Source organism: Typopeltis vanoorti, chromosome 5, assembly GCF_054136105.1.
Source record: "Typopeltis vanoorti isolate ZY-2024b chromosome 5, IOZ_Tvanoo_1.0, whole genome shotgun sequence".
Lineage (NCBI taxonomy): Eukaryota > Metazoa > Arthropoda > Arachnida > Uropygi > Thelyphonidae > Typopeltis > Typopeltis vanoorti.
The window spans coordinates 167,879,436-167,899,324 of NC_143553.1; the positions used below are offsets into that span (position 1 = coordinate 167,879,436).

The following is a 19,889-nucleotide window of genomic DNA, read 5'->3' on the forward strand; positions in this document are numbered from 1 at the left end:
TAATATATTACAGTAAGCACGGCATGTGTAATGAAGAATATTTTAAAAAAATTAATTGGAAATTACAACTCAGTTAATTTAAATGTATTCAAATTACACAAAATAATTTCATGAATAAAATATTATAACACAAAAATTAAAATTGTCATAATCTCATTAAATACTGCCGTACATCTATATATTTTGTTCTCCAACACCTTTAGTAGATTCACAATTGTAATAATAGCTGGGGTGTTCAACCTGTCGATTGCAGAGCGATTTTTGATTGATCTCTTGTGTATTCCTTCTTACTTACAAATTTAATTAAAACTGAAAATATAATATTTTATTGATCATTATTTTGTATTATTTTTAATTTGCTTTAAGTGTATTGCTATTGTTTATTTATTTTTCGTTAAAATTGTCAAATCAGTAATTTTCTTATCGGGTCAATGAATTAATTTGGATCAGTGGAAGTCAAACAGCGAGCCGAGTGAATATGATTATAAGCAAAGTGTAAAAACTAAATTGTAGCTTAAATATTAAATATTCCAAAGCACATTACATCGATTTTTTACTTAGGTTAAGTCCCATGTGAATATTGTAAAAAAATAAACTTTGTTTGTCTCGGTATAGTTTGTATTAGATGTTTTTGTAAATAACTCTTTTGAAGCTAACGGTATATACTGCTTTAATAAGAATATGCTTGTTAAAAACAAAGGCAATGTTTTTGTCGCCAAAGCTATACATGGCGGCATTAGAAAGATTGTTATTGAAACTTGTATGTATGAGAAAGGCTTGCAGGCTCTGTGTAAACATCTCCGAAGTCAGTCAGAAAGAGTTCAAACAACTTTCCGATGACCAACAACTTACAATCGAAAGAAAGCGGAGGAGAACAAAAGGTGTACCGAACTTGAAACTTAAGATGAAAGACTCATACTGATTCTTTGGGGAGTTGGCAAACTTTATGCGAGGTCTCAGAGGAGGCCTAATAATAAGGGACTGAAGCAAGCAGAAGGAGTCCTGGTTCCAGAATTGCCGTCAGAGAGGAGGAGGACGCCTGGTCCAGAGTTGCCGTCAGAAAGACTGCCCGGATCCACGTTGCTTGAGAGAGGAGTTTCCTGCTTCCAGAAAGGAGCTTCTCAGTTCGAGACGTCGCTAGAGAGAGACTACTTCTAGGCCGCAGACAAGGTTTCAAATTGCCAAAAGGAAGAGTTCCAGTTGCCGGAGAAAAGTTTCCAGGCCAGGTTAATGTCAGACATTCACCAGTGTGTTGTGTTTTCATTACAGTTTAATGAATCAAATGACTTCACTGATGTTGCTCAGTTAATGGTATTTATTTGAATGGTATTTCAAGATTATTCAAGTAAAGAAGAACTTTTGAAAATTATACCATTATTGGGAAGGACTAGGGAGAAGACATTTTTTCAGCATTTGATGAATTTGTGAAACAACACAAACTTCCGCTTTTAAAACTTGTGTCTATTACTACTGATGGTGCTCCTTCAACGATAGGTAATAAATCCGGCTTCATTTCATTATGTAAAAACGATGACAAATATCCAGATTTTTTAACGAACCACTGTATTATTCACCAACAAAAGATTAAACACAAAAGATGTTTTGGATATTACATTTAAAATTGTAAATTCTGTTCGGGGAAAATCCCTGCAAAGGTGGTTATTTAAATTACAGGCAGATGATGATAAGGAACTTCTGTTGTACAATAATGTTCCACTGGCTCAGCAGAAGTCAATATTTAGAAAGATTTCTTGTATTAATTAACGATATAAAAATTTTTCTTGATGAAAAAGGAGATATTTATCCACAATTGAGTGATAAAAGATGGTTGTTACACTTATTAGTTGAGGAAGAAATAAATTCAAGATTTAAAGATTTTAATAAAACTGAAATGATTGTATCTTTTATCAATAATCCATTTCAAGAAAACTTGAACATCACGGAAATTTCAAATAAAATTAGTGAGCTGTCTGATATAAACCAAGCTGAAGTAGAACTTAAGATAATAAACATTCAGAATAGTTTACATTTAAAATCAATAAACAATGAAGTCATTTGGAAGTATGCACATGAAAAATTCTCAATACAGGTAACCCTTGTATAACGCGGATTTTAAGTTCCACAAAAATGGTGCGTTATATAAATCGCGTTATGCGAGACTTGGATCACATAGAAAAAGTGGGGTTAGGTTCCGAAATCTTTTTTTTTAAGATTATAAAAACAATGACATATCCAACAAAAATATATTTTTATTTAATTCAGGTAATTCAATTAGGTTAAGAAAACATATAAACTATGAAACAAATATAGTATAAAATTATAAAAAATTATAAATTGTATGTAAACTTCATTGCACATAATACATAAATGTTTTAGGCAAAATATGGTAAACAATTGGCATACATGCGTGCTAAAAGATATTTCCTCTAATATAAATTTGCTGCTCATAACTACATGCACGATATGGGCGGACGCAAATTTAACGAAGATAAAATTGGATTTTTAAGTCGCGCATTCAAAAATATGTGAAAAGATAAAGGGTTACTACAGTTTGTTGACCATCTTATATTGAAACCGCATTGTATAAGTATCACGTTCAACAAAAGTTACTACAATTTGTAGACCATGTTATATCGAAACCGCGTTGTTTAAGTACCGCGTTATATGAGGGTTACCTGTATTAACTGATATTGTGCGAAAAATTCTGTCGTGTTTCGGATCGACATACTTGTCAGAATCTACTTTTTCAAATATGAACATCATAAAAAATCAATTAAGAAACCAAATTACGAATGATCATTTGGATGATTGTCTGCGATTGGCCACTTCTTCTTATCAACTTGACTATGAAAATATTGCGAGGTCCGAACAATGCCAAATTTCACATTAAGTTTTTTTTTTTTTTTTAAATCAACCAGCATTTCCTGTAACTTGTGAGTTTGTAATCAATCTCTTGTTTTTTCTAACTTTGGTTTTCCAAAATAGAGAAATAAATATTTTATTCCAATTATTTTTTTTTTTTTTTTTGCAGTAAAATAATTAAAAGTGATAAATAAATTTTTAAATACACAAATAAAGTTTTTAGTTGTGTATTTTTTTTTAGTTGTTTATTTGTGCGTAATCAGATATCAGGTTTTGGGAACGTGATCTATATAAGAGAGTAGATCACCGAATAACTTATATATAAGAGAGTATATCGCCGAATAACTTTTTATAGAAAAGTAGCTCGCGTAGTAAAAAAAAATGGTCGAACACCGCTGTAATATAGTATAGTCTAAAGCTTATTTTCCCAGCTAACACCATGAATTAGCTTAGTGTAATTAAACACTTGAAAATTGTATATAACAAATGCTTTTTAATACTGTTATTTAAAAAATACAGTTATCTTGTAATTGTATTTTTTAAATAACATTTAAAATGAATAACGTTTAATTGAATATTTTGTGCGGCCCCACCTGTGGGTTTTGATTTCACGAGCAAAAAAAATAAAATAATTTGAATCAAATGCGTATTAGATATTTTAATTCTATCACTAATCGATAATCTCGATGTTGTAATTTTATTTGGTGTTTTTACATCACTATATACCCACGTGTTTTTCAAAGAAGTATTGTTCCAACGTGCATGCTCCGAGTGCTTATGGGGAACGTGAGTGCACAATTAGTGTTTAATTTTTTCAGCTATCGAGGTTGTGTCTACTCGTTAAATTACTAGATATGCATTGTTATGTGGCCCTCGGATAAATCTTTTTTTTTTGATGTGGCCCTCAGATTACTTAAGGTTGGATAGCCCTGCTTTATAATACTAAAATGATGCAATATTGGATTGTGTACCCCAAACTTCAAAGATGGTTTGAGGGTGACAGATACAGAAGAGATTGTTCAGCTAATGAGTGCCTCTTTTGGTAAAAGCTGTCAACATGGTGTATTCAGCATTGTGCTCACTGCTACCTCTTCACTGGATGAAAAAACTTCAGTGTATGAGGAGCAAGTTCTAGAGCTGTTGCACAAACTGAATGAGAATTTTTCAATAGGTACTGATAAAATATCATATCAGCACAGATGCTAAAATGGAATAGCCAATTCATCAGAACAGGGAAGATTCCTCAGGAATGGAAAGAATATATGGTAATCTCATTGCACATTGGTGGGAAAAGATTGATGTATCCAACTATCAACCTATCAGTATCTCTGAAGTGGTGGTGAAGATTTTGGAAAATTTGGTTAGGGTTCACATTCAGAAATGGGTTGTCAGAGAATTTGCACTTTGCAATGAACAATATGGGCTTACTAAGGGAAGGTCATGTTTGAGTAACTTGCTTACATTCTATAATGTTGTTGTTGAGTTAGACATTAGGGGAATGGATACACAATGATACTGTTGGATTTTGCTAGGGCTGTTTACAAAGTACAGTGTGGAAGATGTTGCATAAATTGGAGAATATGGGATTGGATTATAAAATATTCTGCAGGTAAGAGGATGGCTGACTGGCAGATATCAGAAAGTGGTATATGGAGCATGTGTCTGCAAGATATAAGATAACCAGTGGTGTACCACAAGGATCAATCCTTCTATACATTAATGACATTAGGAAGGATTCGACAGGCAACATACATCTATTTACTGATGATGCAAAGATAGGCAGAATAATCAGGAATGTGGCTGATATTGTGGGCATGCAAAAATGGCTGTTAGGGCAGTGTTAGTAAATGTAAAGTCATGCACTTCAGTGTAATATTCATTATCATATTATATTAGGGAAGGGGGATTATGCTAGAAGAAACTGATGAGGGTAATGATCTTGGAGTTTTAGTAGATAGGAACTTGAAGTTTAAGTGCCATATAGCATGGATTGCAAATACAACTCAGAAGATAATTGCAGTGCTGAAACAAACCTTGACATGTAAAGATTGAGAAGTCATTTTACCTCTTTATTAGGCCTTGATAAGAATGAGACCCCACTTTGTTGTCTATTGCTTGCAAGTCTGGTCTCCTTGATTCTTGGTAATTTTGATACAGTGGATATAGTGCAAAGTAGAGTGATTAAATGATATCAGGATTGTGAAATCCTTATTATGTAGACAGATTAAAAGTAAAAATTTGTGGACTGCAGACGCTAGCAAACAAGAGAAAGAGTGGTGATCGAGACTTACATATTTCTGATAGGATCATACAGGATACCAATAGATGGAATTTTTCATTTTATGGATGATGGGGAAAGGGCAAGAGGACATCCTTGGAAGTTGGGAATGAATTCTGTCAAGGAGATGAAAGCTAAATTTTTCTCTCATAGAGTGGTACATGATTGAAATGGATTGCCATTGTGTGTGTGTGTGTGAGTGAGTGAGTGAATTTAAGAACAAGTATGCCAGTAGGTAGTATGTGGTCTTCCTCGATGAGTCCATGACCTCCTGGAGGTCTCTCTTAATGAAAATAATAATATATTTTTATATTTTAATTTTCATTTCATCTCTACAACCTGCTCAAATTTAATTTTTTAAAACTTTTTGTATTTCTCTTTTCAGTATGATATTAATTTTTATCCTGATCAATTAAATGGTCATCACTTCCTATTTCAGATCCTATCTGCTCTTTTATTCTCAACTGTGAAGATGCCTATCAAGACTAACATTAGTCAATGAGTCTTTTCTTATTTCTTGCCATCTCTCCATGAGAATTGTGAATTTGTGCACATCTTCATGTTGGATCATGGTGTTAATAATGATTAACCCCTAGAGAGCGCGTCCCCTGGGTGGCAGATAGCGGAGCCCACCATGTGTGTGTGTGTTCATGCGCGTGTGTGTGCATATATATATATATATATATATATATATGGTGGGATGGTCCGAATATACTGAATAAGACTCGTGGACCAACAGGGCCATAAGGGGCAATCATCTTGATTGTAAGGGAAGTGGCAATCCCATGGACCCCTAGCTGGATCTATCCACTCCTTCTTCTACTTTGAGGAAGATCCACTTACTTTAATCTTTCCTATAAGGCCTTATCAGCCAACTCTTCTTACTTTATGACCCTTATGCTATTAGAGTACTCGAGGGCCATGGGGTCTTTTCATTTCTGGCCTTACAAACTATGCCCTCTCTATAAACCTTACTATATTTCTTCTATAATGTACTCTTTTCCCTTCAATATACCCTATTCCTCCTATGGGTTTAAATTCGGAAGAAGGCTAGTTCAGAAGCCTTAAGGTAGCAGCCCTACCACTGAACTATTCCATCGTAAGGCTAGTCCCCTGACATGGAGAACATAATCCTACTTGTAAGCTGACAGAAAAAGATAATCAGATTGAATCTATGGGAAACGACCCTGGAATGGAAAAGGGAAAACGAAAATGGAAACGACAAAATATAATAAACATAGCAAACTGGAATGTAAGAGGAATAGCATATAAAGAAATAGAATTAGACCAGTTATTAAATGAAAGAAATTTTAAAATAGCAGTAATCACTGAAACAAAAAAAGAAATTAAAAGGAACTATGAGAACTGAAAATTTTAATGTGATATACAGTGGAGTCGACAGAGACCAAAGAGCACAAGCAGGAGTCATGATTTGGATTCATAACTCCCTTTCAAAACAGTTAAAACATTATAAATTATGGAATGAAAGAATAATAGAAGCTAGAATAAAAATAGATAGAGGCTATTTAACAATAATTGGTTTATATGCCCCAGAAGAAGGAAGAGAACAGGATAATATTGATTTTTATAATCAGCTACAAAACATATATAATAAAATAAATAAAAATGATTACATAATTTTAGCAGGAGACTTAAATGCAAGAATTGGAAACACGAAAATTAATAATAATATAGGAATACATGGAGAACACACTCTAAACAGAAATGGTAAAAAATTGATTGACTTTGTAGTTTATAATAACCTAAAAATAATGAATTCCTTCTATAAACATAAAGACATACATAAATATACTTGGGCAGCAAGAGGATGGAAATCAATATTAGATTACTTCATATTAAATGAAAAGACATCAAAATTATCACTAGATGTTAGAGTTCACAGAGGATATGAAATAAGCAGTGACCACTTCCTTGTCAAAATAAAATTAAGATTACCACCTAAATGGCTACAAGTAACAAGAACAGAAAGAAAAATTGAAACATTTGTTTATAAAACTAGACTATTGAATGACACAAATGTACAATGGCTATATGAACAAAGAATTAACCAATATCTAGATAAAATAAAACAAAATGTAGAAATAGAATGGCTTAATATAAAAACGATACTAAATGCAGCAGCAAATGAAAGCTTAGGAAAGACCAAAAAATTCAATAAAAGAAAAAAACTGAAGATCTGGGATGATACAATCAAAGAAATAATCAAAAAGAAAAAAGAAGCCTATCACAAATGGTTAAGCAGTAAAAGATTAGAAGATGAAATAGAATATAAAAGAATAAGAGCCATAGCTAAAAGAGAAGTCAGAAAAAGACATAGAGAATCATGGAATAAATTTGTTTCTAATTTAGAACATGAGTTATATAAAATCAGACCCAATGTACATAAGATTTTGAAACACCTAAATGCAGATACCAAAGAAAACATAAAATTAAACACTGAATTGAAATTAGAAGAATTTCTAAATTACTACACAGAACAGTGGACAGACAAATATTTTAAAAAAGACAACTGGCAAACAATTAATGAAAATGAAAAGGAAATAACTGAAGAAGAATTAGAAATCAGCCTGAAAGAAACAAGAAACGGAAAATCACCTGGAGAAGATAAGCTAGGTTCAGAACTATATAAATACGCAGGAACAAGATTCAAAGAAAGACTCCTATTATTTTTAAATAAAATTTACTCAACTGGTATCCCCCCAATAGAATGGAAAAAAGCAATTGTGATTCCTATCTTTAAGAAAGGTAATAGAGATGACCCTAAAAACTATAGAGGTATCAGTATACTAAATTCCTGTCACAAAATATATACCAGAATCTTAAATAACAAACTAATGAAATATTCCGAAAACTTTATTCTAGAGGTACAGAATGGATTTAGAAAAGGACGATCATGTATAGACCCAGCCTTTTGCCTAAAATTAATAATAGAGAAAAGAAGAGAATATAATTTAGAAACACATATTGCATTTATTGACTTTGAAAAAGCATTTGACAAAGTTAAAAGAAACATATTATTTAACATATTAAAAGAAAGACAAATACCAAATAATATCCTAAAAGCTGTCACAAGTATATATGAAAATAATCAAATACAAATAAGATTAAATCACGAGCTATCATATACGAGAGAGATAACCAAGGGGTCCGACAGGGATGTCCCCTCTCAGCAACTCTTTTTAATATCTACTTAAATGAAATAATAATAAAATGGAGTAAAAATTTACATCAAGGAATTAAATTTTCACCTACAGTTAACTTAAACACTCTCCTCTTTGCAGACGACCAAATAATAATTACAAATTCTGAAGATAACTTAGAGAAAGCTATTTTAAATCTAAATGAGATATCCTAAGATTATGGTATGATAATATCAACGGGAAAATCAAGAACTATGGCCTTTAAAGGACAAGATCCAGCAAGAACTAAAATAGATAACAAGATCTTAGAACAGGTGAATTCATTTAACTACCTAGGATGATGTATGATCACATATGAAAATGAAAAAGATATAAACATAAAAATTGCAAAATATTTTAAAATAACAGGTGTAATTAACTCTATATTTAAACCAAACCTAGTTCAAAAACAAACCAGGCTAAAAGTATACAATACATTAGCCTTACCGGTCTTAATGTATGGAAGCGAAATCTGGACAATAAAACAAAAATTCAAACAAAGATTAACAACAGCTAAAACGAAGTTTATGAGAAAAACTGCAAAGTTTACCCTATTTGATCACAAAAAAAATGAAGATATTATGAAAGAATTAAACCAAGAACCAGTAATAGAAAAAATTGAAAAATATAAACATAAATGGATGGAACGCGTTCAAAGAATGAAAACAGAAAGATTACCAAAACAAGCCTTAAAGTACAAGCCATTAGGAAAAAGAAAACCAGGACAACCTCTTAAACGATTCAACAATGACTTCTAAGGCCGGAACAGGCTATGCTAGGCCTAAATCCTTGATTTGCATGAAGATGATGATTACCTTTGTCCTTTTTTGTAAATTTTTGTAATGCATTTCTGTATAGTTGGATCTCGTGTCCTACTCTTCTGTTTAATATCTATCAAGGACTATGTTTTTTTTTTCCCTTTGTCACTTACCTTCTCTTATGACTTTAAATTTTATACATCTTCCTTAAGAACTTTCTGCTTGATCATACATACAGATAAGTCTCTAAATTAACCCGGTGTTAGTAAGGTGGGGTGTCACAGACCCCAAAGATTTTAAATTGACTAACTTTTTAAAAATTCGTGGCAGTGAGTCATGCCTCAGTATAGCTTCCCCTCCCGTAACCTGCTACTCGATGCCATAGACGACAGGCTGTTGCACACAAGCAAGATTAGTGTGGGACTCTACCTTACCACTTTTTACCTTTGTTACATTTTCCCACCTTATTAACGCCAGGTTAAAGATGCCAAGAAATTATATTCTTGGTTTTTTACCCAAGTTTTTTACCCAAGCAAACAAAGTTTGTGCATAAAGTAACTTCACGACTGGGAAACTTGTATATAGGGCAAATGATTTCACATCACTTGTCTTAGTATCCCATAATGAAAAGCACATATCCTTATGGACATGTATAATGTTATGCATTATGGGAAGGATCACTATCCAGACTAGTTTTGACCTTGATTGGGGGTCTCATCAGTGGGAGCAGACCCAGAAGTGATACAACGTTGAAGTAATGCAGAAGTCATATTTCTATATACAAGTAGCCCAAAGGGTGTTACACCTTATTACTAAAGTACTCTGGATTTAGTCATAACTGTTGAAAATTTTTCTAATTGATTATGCTATAAATTAAAGATGCCAAGAAATTATATTCTTGTTGAGAGTTTATTTTTCACTTGGTTAGACTATAATAAGTTTAGTTTAATCCTTTATCCAAGTGTGAGCAAACAAAGTTTGTGCCTGAAAGTATCTTCAGGACTGGGGTAAGGTAGTGCAACACCAGCTTTCTCCACCTTTGCAACAACTCGTTGCAAAGGTGGAGAAAGTTCTCATCACTCCTATCTCAGTATCTCCCATAATGCAAAGCATCTCCTTGCGGATATGTGTAATGCTATGCATTAAGGCAAGGGCCATTACCCTTACTGGTTTCGACCTTTATTGAGGTCTCGTCAGTGGGAGCCAGGCCCAGTAGTGGAGTAAAGCAGTAAAGGATTAAACTAAACTTATTATAGTCTAACCAAGTGAAAAATAAACTCTCGACATCTTTCTCTGAATCCGGAGTAATTTAATAATAAGGTTGCACACCCTTTGGCAACTCCTATAGGTTAGGATGACCTCTCATTGCTTCTGCGTTTGTATCTCCACTACTGGGCCTGGCTCCCACTGACGAAACCTCAATAAAGGTCGAAACCGGTATGGGTAGTTGCCCTTGCCTTAACACATATCTGCAAGGAGATGTGCTTTGCATTATGGGAGATACTGAGATAGAAGTGATGAGAGCTTTCTCCACCTTTGCAACGAGTTGCCTGGTGTTGCACTACCTTACCCCAGTCCTGAAGATACTTTTAGGTGCAAACTTTGTTTGCTCACACTTGAATAAAGGATTAAACTAAACTTATTAAAATTATATTCTTGGTTTAATCCTTTATCCAAGCATAACTTTGTTTGCTTACACTTGGATATGAAGTAACTTCACAACTGGGCAACTCTTATATGTAGGCTAATGGCTTAGCATCACTTGCTTTAGTGTCCCAGGGTTGTGACCCCTTCCCCTAATGCATAGCATTATACATGCCCATAAGGATGTTTGCTTTGCATTATGGGATACTAAGCAAGTAATGCTAAATCATTAGCCTCCGACTCATGAAGTTACTTCATGTGCAAATTCTGTTTGCTTACACTTGGATAAAGGATTAAACCAAGAATATAATTTCTTGGCATCTTTAGTTTATAGTATAATCAAGTGGAAAAACTGTCAACACAAATAAGTCTCATTGTCCCATTCTCTGTGTGGAAATTTGTCCACATCATTGTAAAGTTGATTGCCTATATCTTCTTCCTTTGTCTGATTACTATTTTACATGTTTTGGCAATTTTCATCTCAGTGGCAACATGTATTTTCAATATGATACTTTTCTAGTATTGCCAATTTGAACTATTTTTTTCCATTTGTGAAGTTCACATGGATTACTGCTGGCTTGATTTTGGGACAAATTTTCAATACTTGTTATTGGTTAACATAAACTATTTCAAAATTGCAAAATTATCAATTAATATCAGCATGTTATTACCAGTTCTGCCATTTGTTAGCCGATTTAAAAGGAGGATTTTTTATTATTTTATTTAATCTGGTCATTTTTGAAACAAATGAAGATTAAAGCACTATTTTCTATTCATTCATTGAGGTTTTCTCCTCTAAATGTTTGTCATTAATTTCCTGATGTGTATCCTTGAAGGATGTAAGGGATACTAGTGTTACTTAATCATGATTAAGTAACACTTAATCTTAATTTTTCTCAGAGCTCTCAGATGTGGTCTCTAGGCTATGATCAACTTTATTTCTAACCAATTTCTCCGATTCATAAGTTAAAATAGGTTTGAACTGCTAGTTTAGTACTTTGCTAGTTTTTATTAGTATACTGCTAGTTTAGTATTTTGACTAATTTCTATCTTATTCAATATAAACTTATTTATTCATTTGACTTCTCATATCTGCTTTGCTAATGCTGTTGTTGGAAAATGGCTGGAATATTTTACTTTTTCAATAAATTTTCCATTCAGAATTCAGTTGAAGTTTTCTGTTCCTGCCATATTTTCATTGTTTGTATTAGATTGTACTAGATTTGTTGGGTGTGCAACAGCATCATGAAGCAAAGAGATAATTTTAATATCTTCATTTCTGATATCAAGTTGATACATCCAGTTTTGATATGTGTAATGTCACTTTCTTTCATAATGTGATGATCCATATAGATGCTGAATAAGAATGGAGAGAGTATACCTCTTAACTTACACCTGATTTTACATGAAACCATCTGAATGTTTATTATTATTATTATTTGTGCTCAGTTTGTATGTATGTTTTTATATTGTAAGCAATTTCTGCTTATTTATAAAATGTAAAAAATTTCAAATTTAATACATCTGTAGTTAAGTATGTCTGATTTGTGTTCTGACTTAGGTTCATATTGCTCCTGTTTAAACATAATGTATAAGCAAGTTTTCTATATTAGATGTGAATTAATTTCAACGGTCATGAAATGTGGTTGAAATTAAATTATTGAAGAGATGGCATCTGTTTGAATGATTAGTAACAATAATGATATCACAGACTCACCTTGGTAGTGTAACATTCTTCTAGACATATGGAAATTAGATTTACTGTGTAGTATGGTTATCTTTAAAATAGGATAAATTGTTTGGGCTGGGGGGAATGTAATAAGAAGACTTATAGACATGAAGAGTAACAAATAAACCTGAGATGCAATGATACGATGGAAAAGTTTTCATAAAAACGATATAGAATCTTACAGTTTCACCAAAAAATATTCTTCAAATAAAGAAATCATTATAGAAACATGGACCAAATTAGATGATCCTAATAAAGACATTTATTAAGCACTATTAATTCCTGAAAAACAACCATTATATAGCAATCACAAAAGCAGAAAAAGGTTATGTTGTAGTAATTATTAGTAAATCAGATTAAAGAAACAAAATAGCTGACATTATCGATAATTAAAACACATACCAAAAAAATAGATACTGATCCCATGTCTAATCTTATGAAGAAAATTGATATAACTCTACATTAACTAAAAAAAAAAAAAGAAAAAAAGTCAAACCATGAAAAAAAAAACAAAAAAAAAAACATTTGCTTCAAATCCTGCCTCCCCTCATTATTTTTGGCGAAATAAAAATCCACAGGGAAAGCTAATATGCCCTGATCTCTTAAAAAAAAAAAAAAGCAAATACAACATCCTCTTCAGCAAATTTCATTAAAACCTTTAGCAACAAAACTCTAGAAAAAGAGACGACCTGTTGAAATTGATTAAAGTCTTAATTTATCCTATCATACTATTCTAAACTCTTTTGATGTGGCCTTGCTTTCTACTAACCTTGATGTTCCCAAAACACTAAACATCATCCATGTATTGCTGCTGAATGACCCACTTCTAAAATTATGCACAAAATTAGTCCATTTAGACATATTAGGTTTGATTAAATTAATTATTTTGACAAGTTTTTTAAAATTTGGTAATGATTTTTATATACAAACCTTTGGACTCCCAAGATTTAGATAGAAAGATATATCCATTGAAAAATACTTTCTTAAATTATTCTCACTTGTTAATGCCTTAGCTTAAGGCCTGCTGGCCTTAAGCAAGGCCAACCTTGCCGGCCTGGTTGACCAAGTGGTTGGTGTGTTCGCTCTCCAGCCAGAGGGCTATGGGTTTGAGTGCTACCATGGGTATGGATGTTTGTGGTTGTCTGTGTGAAAATACTAGTGGTGATGGTGAGCGGTAGATGGCATTGGTGTAGTTGCGGTTCATTGTAGTTGATGGGTTGAGTGGTGGAGACAGAAAGTTGTGGAGTAGGTGCCCTCCTTTGATGAGTTTTTGGACTCCCATTTATTATTATAATAATAATAATAAATTAAGTTAGAGCTGTCAACCCTCAAAGCAAAACAAATATACTCTACAATTCTTAAAATTCCCTTAAAGTTTGAAATATATACAAAGTTTCAAATATACTGATTATAAGGTAGTTTTCACCATCGACTTAAAATTATTAGATCCACGGAGGGGAGGGGGGAACAGACGGATAAATACTCCAGTATTTCAATATTGTTTATTGTTTCCAATGACAATAAAACCGCAGTTCTGTGTTCATCATTTCTGCTATCAGATGTTTACATTTGTGTCTATGTGAATACTTTTGTGACTGCTGGGTTTGCATGTATAATAATCTTTATAAAGTTACTAAAAAGAATAAACAAAAAAATTAATGATGCAGCTACCAAAATTGCTGCGCATGCCTTAAACACATCCATGTTCCTCATGAAAAGGTCATTATCCTTCACTTTAAAACAATGAAACTAAATTACGAATATCAGAATCAACAGCTATCATGACAAATTGTAATGTGATTAATTTCCACTTCCTCTACATCATTTCACAAGTTTTGGCATCTCCATCGTGTACAAATGAATGCAAAACTTTCAACCAATCTGAATGTGCCATGCCCATTGATGCAAACTGTTAATATTAATTTTCTAGCATGTGGCAACAGTTTTTAATTGGTAAACCACCTACTGCTGTATGTACCTTGTATTCTTGCTTCTTTGATTTGCTTGTTTCTATGCACTGATGATGTGCTGTTATTTTCAATCTGAAATATCTGTACTTTCATTTCATTAAAGTTAATTGCTGTGGTTATTGTGTAATTTGTTGTTTATAGTCATGTCACAGGTACCTTTTAAAGAATAGATAAGTATATCTATAAAATCACTCCTTGCACTAACTGCCTTCCCACTATATTTGGACAAGTAAAAATACATTAGGCTATCCTGTGATCCCTGTAATTTCATATAAACACAAAGCTCCCCTTATCAAAATTTGACTTACAGTTATTAAATGGGATCATTAGGGAAACCATTGCTAAAAAACTCAGTTTATGATAAAAAAAAAAAAAACACCGGCGAGAAATCATCAGACAATATATTTTCCTCCTTTGACGTGTCATCCATATATACCAATGTTGACATTCTGAAAATCTTTTAACGTCATTCATACAATGTGTATAAATGACCACAACCTAGTACTTCAGATATTCTTTCTCTGATTAATATAATAATCTCTGCCAGTTCTTTAAACATAACAATTGCATTTATGAGCAGATCTTAGGGATTTCATTTAGCCAAAACATCAGCATCCAACTTGCCAAATTATATCTTGCATACATGAAATTAGTTTCTCTTCCCCTCTCTTCCCATTGGCATCTCTTATCATGGTAGATACGTTGATGTTGCGTTAATCCAGAGTATTTCTATAATAAGATGTTACACATTTTCGCTACTTGTATATGCAAAATATATGACTACATCATTACTTTAGCCTTGATATTTCTTTTGGGTCTGGTTCCCAGTGATGTGGGACTGCTGAAGACAATGAAAATGCTATTAAAAAAACTATTGCATTCTCTGAACACTTTCATACATGCATTACAGTTTGCTGCTGAATATAAGAAAAATAAATCAATAATTTTTTAAAATTAACATTAACTTGATCTGCTCTACATCATTATCATATTACAAATGTCCACAAACCTATAAATATTAGCAGTCATGCACTTTTCTTCTTATTTCTTATTACCCTTACATAAACTCTGTCATACTACACAATTTTTCAATATATACAAATCCCCACCATCCAACACAACTTTAACCCAAGAAATTGTATTCCTCAAAGATATCTTCCATCTCCTATAATATCCTGCACAGCTAATAAACTATACCATCCACTCTGCCAAGAATTGTTCCCTCTTCCTAAAATAAAATATCAAAAACATTTACAATCTTAAATTCCTATATATCCAAAATATTTACAAAGCTATGAATTGCATCTTTAAACATTTAAAGAACAAAATCATCTTCAATACTGAATTTGTTAACACATAAAACCAGATCAGTACCATTTGATACATTACCATTACACAATGTTGTATATAAATTTTACTGCCAATCTGGTATATTTCTTACATTGGATCCACTATCTGTTCTTTCAAAGCACAAGTAATTGAGCATTACCCTGATTGTAACATTCTTATACCTGACTATTTACATCCCTCAGAAAAGATAAAACACACTTCCAAGAAAATGAAGCAAATTACATTGTTTTGAATGCATGCATAAGATTTGACCTATATGCTTATGAACACAAAAAGACTATCTAATCTCACCCTAGTAGCAATTTAAATAAATTACTTCCTGTTACTCTCAGATCAACACAAATATACTTAACCACATAAGCTCACATTTAGCTTTCACATTCTCCACTCTCTGATTACAATTTCTCCGAAATGACTAGCACACCATCATACTGTTGGCTTGTCATGCATTATTAAAAGTTTTTAATTCTTCAACACCTTTGTTCTTAAATCCTTAATTTTTGAGTCATGGTCTTCTTTCATTTTCTTATTTGTTTTTAATTCATTCTTACCATTTCATTTTATTCATCAGCAATTTCCTGTGCACCCTCAAGCAGTGTATAGGTTACTATGACAGTACTATATGATTATCTTTACATAATTACTAATCTTCTATCAATAAATTTCCTCCACTTTAGTATGTTATTATTGATTTAGTATGTTACTTGGCATTTAAGTACTATCTAACACTTTGGTCTTCTAACATTTCTAATATTGTATCTAACATTTTGGTCTTCTAAGGCACTTTTGACTAAATCAATCGATGTAGATCTTGGTCTTTTACCTGCCATCTTAGCATTAGCTAAAACCTTTTCTCTCACATTCTGTTTAAGTGATCAAACCACCTGAAATCAGTTCTGCTTACATTCTTGAATGCTAACAGTATCAAGGTCCTTCCTAATATCTTCATTTTTAATATGATTCTGATGTCATTTATTCAGGCACCTAATTTTTTTTTAGAATGCTCATCTACTGTCCCTCTAATCTTTGATCAAGTGCTTTATTTCTAATCCAACTCTAAGATCCATAACTAGTTTGAAAACTGATAGTTTAGTGCTTTGGCTAATTTTTCTCTTATTCCTTATAAATTTATTCAACCTTCTCCCACCATACTAGCTTTGCTCATTCTGTTGTCTATTTCTGTTTAATTTGCCCTCTTCACTAAAAACTGGTCCTAACTAGCTAATATTTTACTTGGCATTGTTATTAAAGTTTTTTTTTTTTTTTTTTTTCCAATCTCAAATGGTAGTTGAATCTGAATCCATGAATCAATTGCATTAATGCTGTTCACTATTCATTTCACTGAAAGGAAGGATAATAATGACATTTGCCAGCCTGATTGGCCAAGTGAATAGTATGTCCCACTCTCTAATCAAGAGGCTGCGTATTTAAATCCAGTGGTGGCATGAATGTTTCTAAGTCTTAAAAAGGTGTTAAGATTATGAAAGTTGATTTTTTTTTGTCCAGTGTGTGACCACTGTCATAAATATCAGAGGCCTGAAATTGCTTGAAAAAGTTCCATGTTTGGTCTCTAGATTAGGAATCTGATTATGTATCTCTTAGCTCACCCACTGTACTAAATATGTAGGTTTGTATTCTTTCATGGATATAAGTAGTTGCAATTTAGTTCAAATTCTAACAACATGCTACTGAGATCAATATGCTAAGATGATGTATTTTGAACACATTATACAAGTTATACATAATGTATAAAATTATGATTGATTTGAGTTTTAGTTTGTTCTAAATTTTATTTTATTTTATTGTTTTCTTTTTAGAAAGAAAATAATTACTATCCTTATCCTTTGGAACAAGTGAGACATATTGGCTATCAGTTATGTTATGCTGTTAAATGTAAGTAAATGTTGAAGATTAAAAATTTAACATATTTAAAATATAGAAATTCTTTCAAAAAGATGTAAATTAAGAGTATTGCTTAAAATATGATTGCTGGAATAATGTGTGTATATTTGTCTCAATGGCATTATTAGGTAAATGACCATGTCCCTATGTTCTGAAGACCAAGGTTCAGATCACTTTCATCTGGCTAGAAACATTTTTAATGACTTTTCAACTACTATGAAAAGATATAACAGATTGTTGGTCTTGTACTTATATGGAGGTAGCAATACTTTTTCTTCTGGAAACTGCGATCTCCCCTCCCCTTCCTCACACACATACCAAACAAACATACTACCTGAAGAACACATTCTGTTGACATAGCAGGCAATGTAGTTACATTGACTGAGTGAAGTATCTCCAACCAGCTATCCAACAGGTTGTAGACTTGTTCCCATTTTGGCACTAATTTTATGAAAATCTTTAGGTTGTACAGGGGTTTTATGGTCTAGTATGAGACCAATGACAATGCTTATTGGAGATCTGAAGTGAACAATACCATGTTTGATCTCTATATTAGATCGTATTTTATCTAAATCCTTAGTCTGTGCACTGTACTATGCATGGACAGTATGTGTACAGCCCCTTTTAACAGATGGCATTCACCTAAAAGGTACCACACTGGCATACATTTAGTTTATTAATAGCCTAATTACCTAGCTATAACATGCTACTGAGATTAATATGCTAAGATTGAGGTACTTTGTACACATTAAAAAGAAAAAAAAGATAGGCATACTCTTTGGACTTGCATGTCTCTCCTCTGTTAACTTGAAACCATGTGGTTCTCTGTCTGTCTTAGATATGCTGTTGGAGTGAACAGTTTCAAATTTCAGCACTTCATCAATACTCAACACCACAGAATCCATTTTATAATTGAAAGGAAAATAACACAAGTTTATTCTTTCTTAACACTTTTCATTCATGTATCTAAGGGTTGTCTTTTTTCTCTGTTTAAAAACCCCACTCCTCCTGCTAATTACTCCATATATACTCTTATTATAGCATATTCAAAAGTTGAGTGATGAGTCTTTTTCCTTATCCATACATGCTATGTAGTATATGTTACTCTGATCAACAGTTACTGCAAGAGGAACATGCCTTGAGGTGGAGAAACGCATCCAGAAAGGATATATTGGATCAGGTCCACTGAGATCCTTACAAGCATTTTCCATTGACCACCAGTAAAGATAACTTGAATCTTAAACAAACACTACTTACAGATATCTTTTTAACCCATGTAAAATTTGTGATCTGCTCCTGTTTTCTAAAAGATCACTGCCACTTACAGTAGTCAACAAATTAATTCAAACAAACCAAATTTTCGTCGAGTTTTTGGTTTAATTTACAATAATTTTGGTTGAATGTGTTTTAACTGTTTCTACGATGTTTATTAATAGTGTTGTACATTTTTTTTAATAGTGAAAAAAGTTGACATTCATAATGTTTTATTCAACTTGTTAGCTATAAAATGAATTCATCTCCAAGAAAGTGTTCAAATATGGACTCTTTTTCAGCACATATCCATGACTCAAAGACAAATTGTCAATGAGTGTGGTGTTGGTTTTGGTACTATTAATGCAATTTTAAAGAGGTTTAACGAGAAAGGTGCCTTTTCTCCTGGCAGAAAAGGAAAATGTGGGCAAAAAAGGAAAACTACACTTATTCAAGATTGTATAGGTAGGAAAAGCAAAATGAATCCAAGATTGTCTGCTGTAGAGACTTAGCAGCTAGTGGAATTAATGTTTCTGACATGACAGTCTGTCAAAGATTGTTGGAAGTAGGGGGGGACTGTCACAGACCAAAAAAGAAACAACTGTTGACAAAGGCTATGCAGAAAAAGAGGCTCCATTAGACAAAAGTGTACAAAAATTGGACTGTTGAGAAGTGGGAGAAAGTCATTCTCAGATGAGAGCCCACCTTCTACATGCTCCTAAACATCCCGCTAAAAAGATGCTCTGGGATTGTTTTACAATTACGGTCCAGGATCACTTGTGTCTGTTGATGGTATGATGAAAAGTGACCCATACATAAAAATATTGGAGAGAAGAGTGGTCCCACAGTTACAGAAAGATGAAGAACTTTTCCAACAGGATGCCACATTTCAAATAAAGTGAAAGAGTTTCTCAAAAAATCACAGCATCTAATTACTTCAATGAC

The 19,889-nt window shown here is 32.6% G+C and overlaps 1 protein-coding gene across 9 annotated transcripts in view; it reads left to right on the top strand.

The window, feature by feature from the left end:
- Positions 1-19,889, top strand: part of Doa (CDC like kinase darkener of apricot) — a 390,113-nt gene that overhangs the window by 230,010 nt on the left and 140,214 nt on the right. For all 9 annotated transcript variants that reach the window (XM_090393402.1, XM_090393403.1, XM_090393404.1 and 6 more), the window contains one exon: positions 17,609-17,684. In XM_090393402.1, coding sequence (XP_090249528.1) covers positions 17,609-17,684 — 76 coding nt within the window. The remainder of the gene's footprint in view (positions 1-17,608; positions 17,685-19,889) is intronic.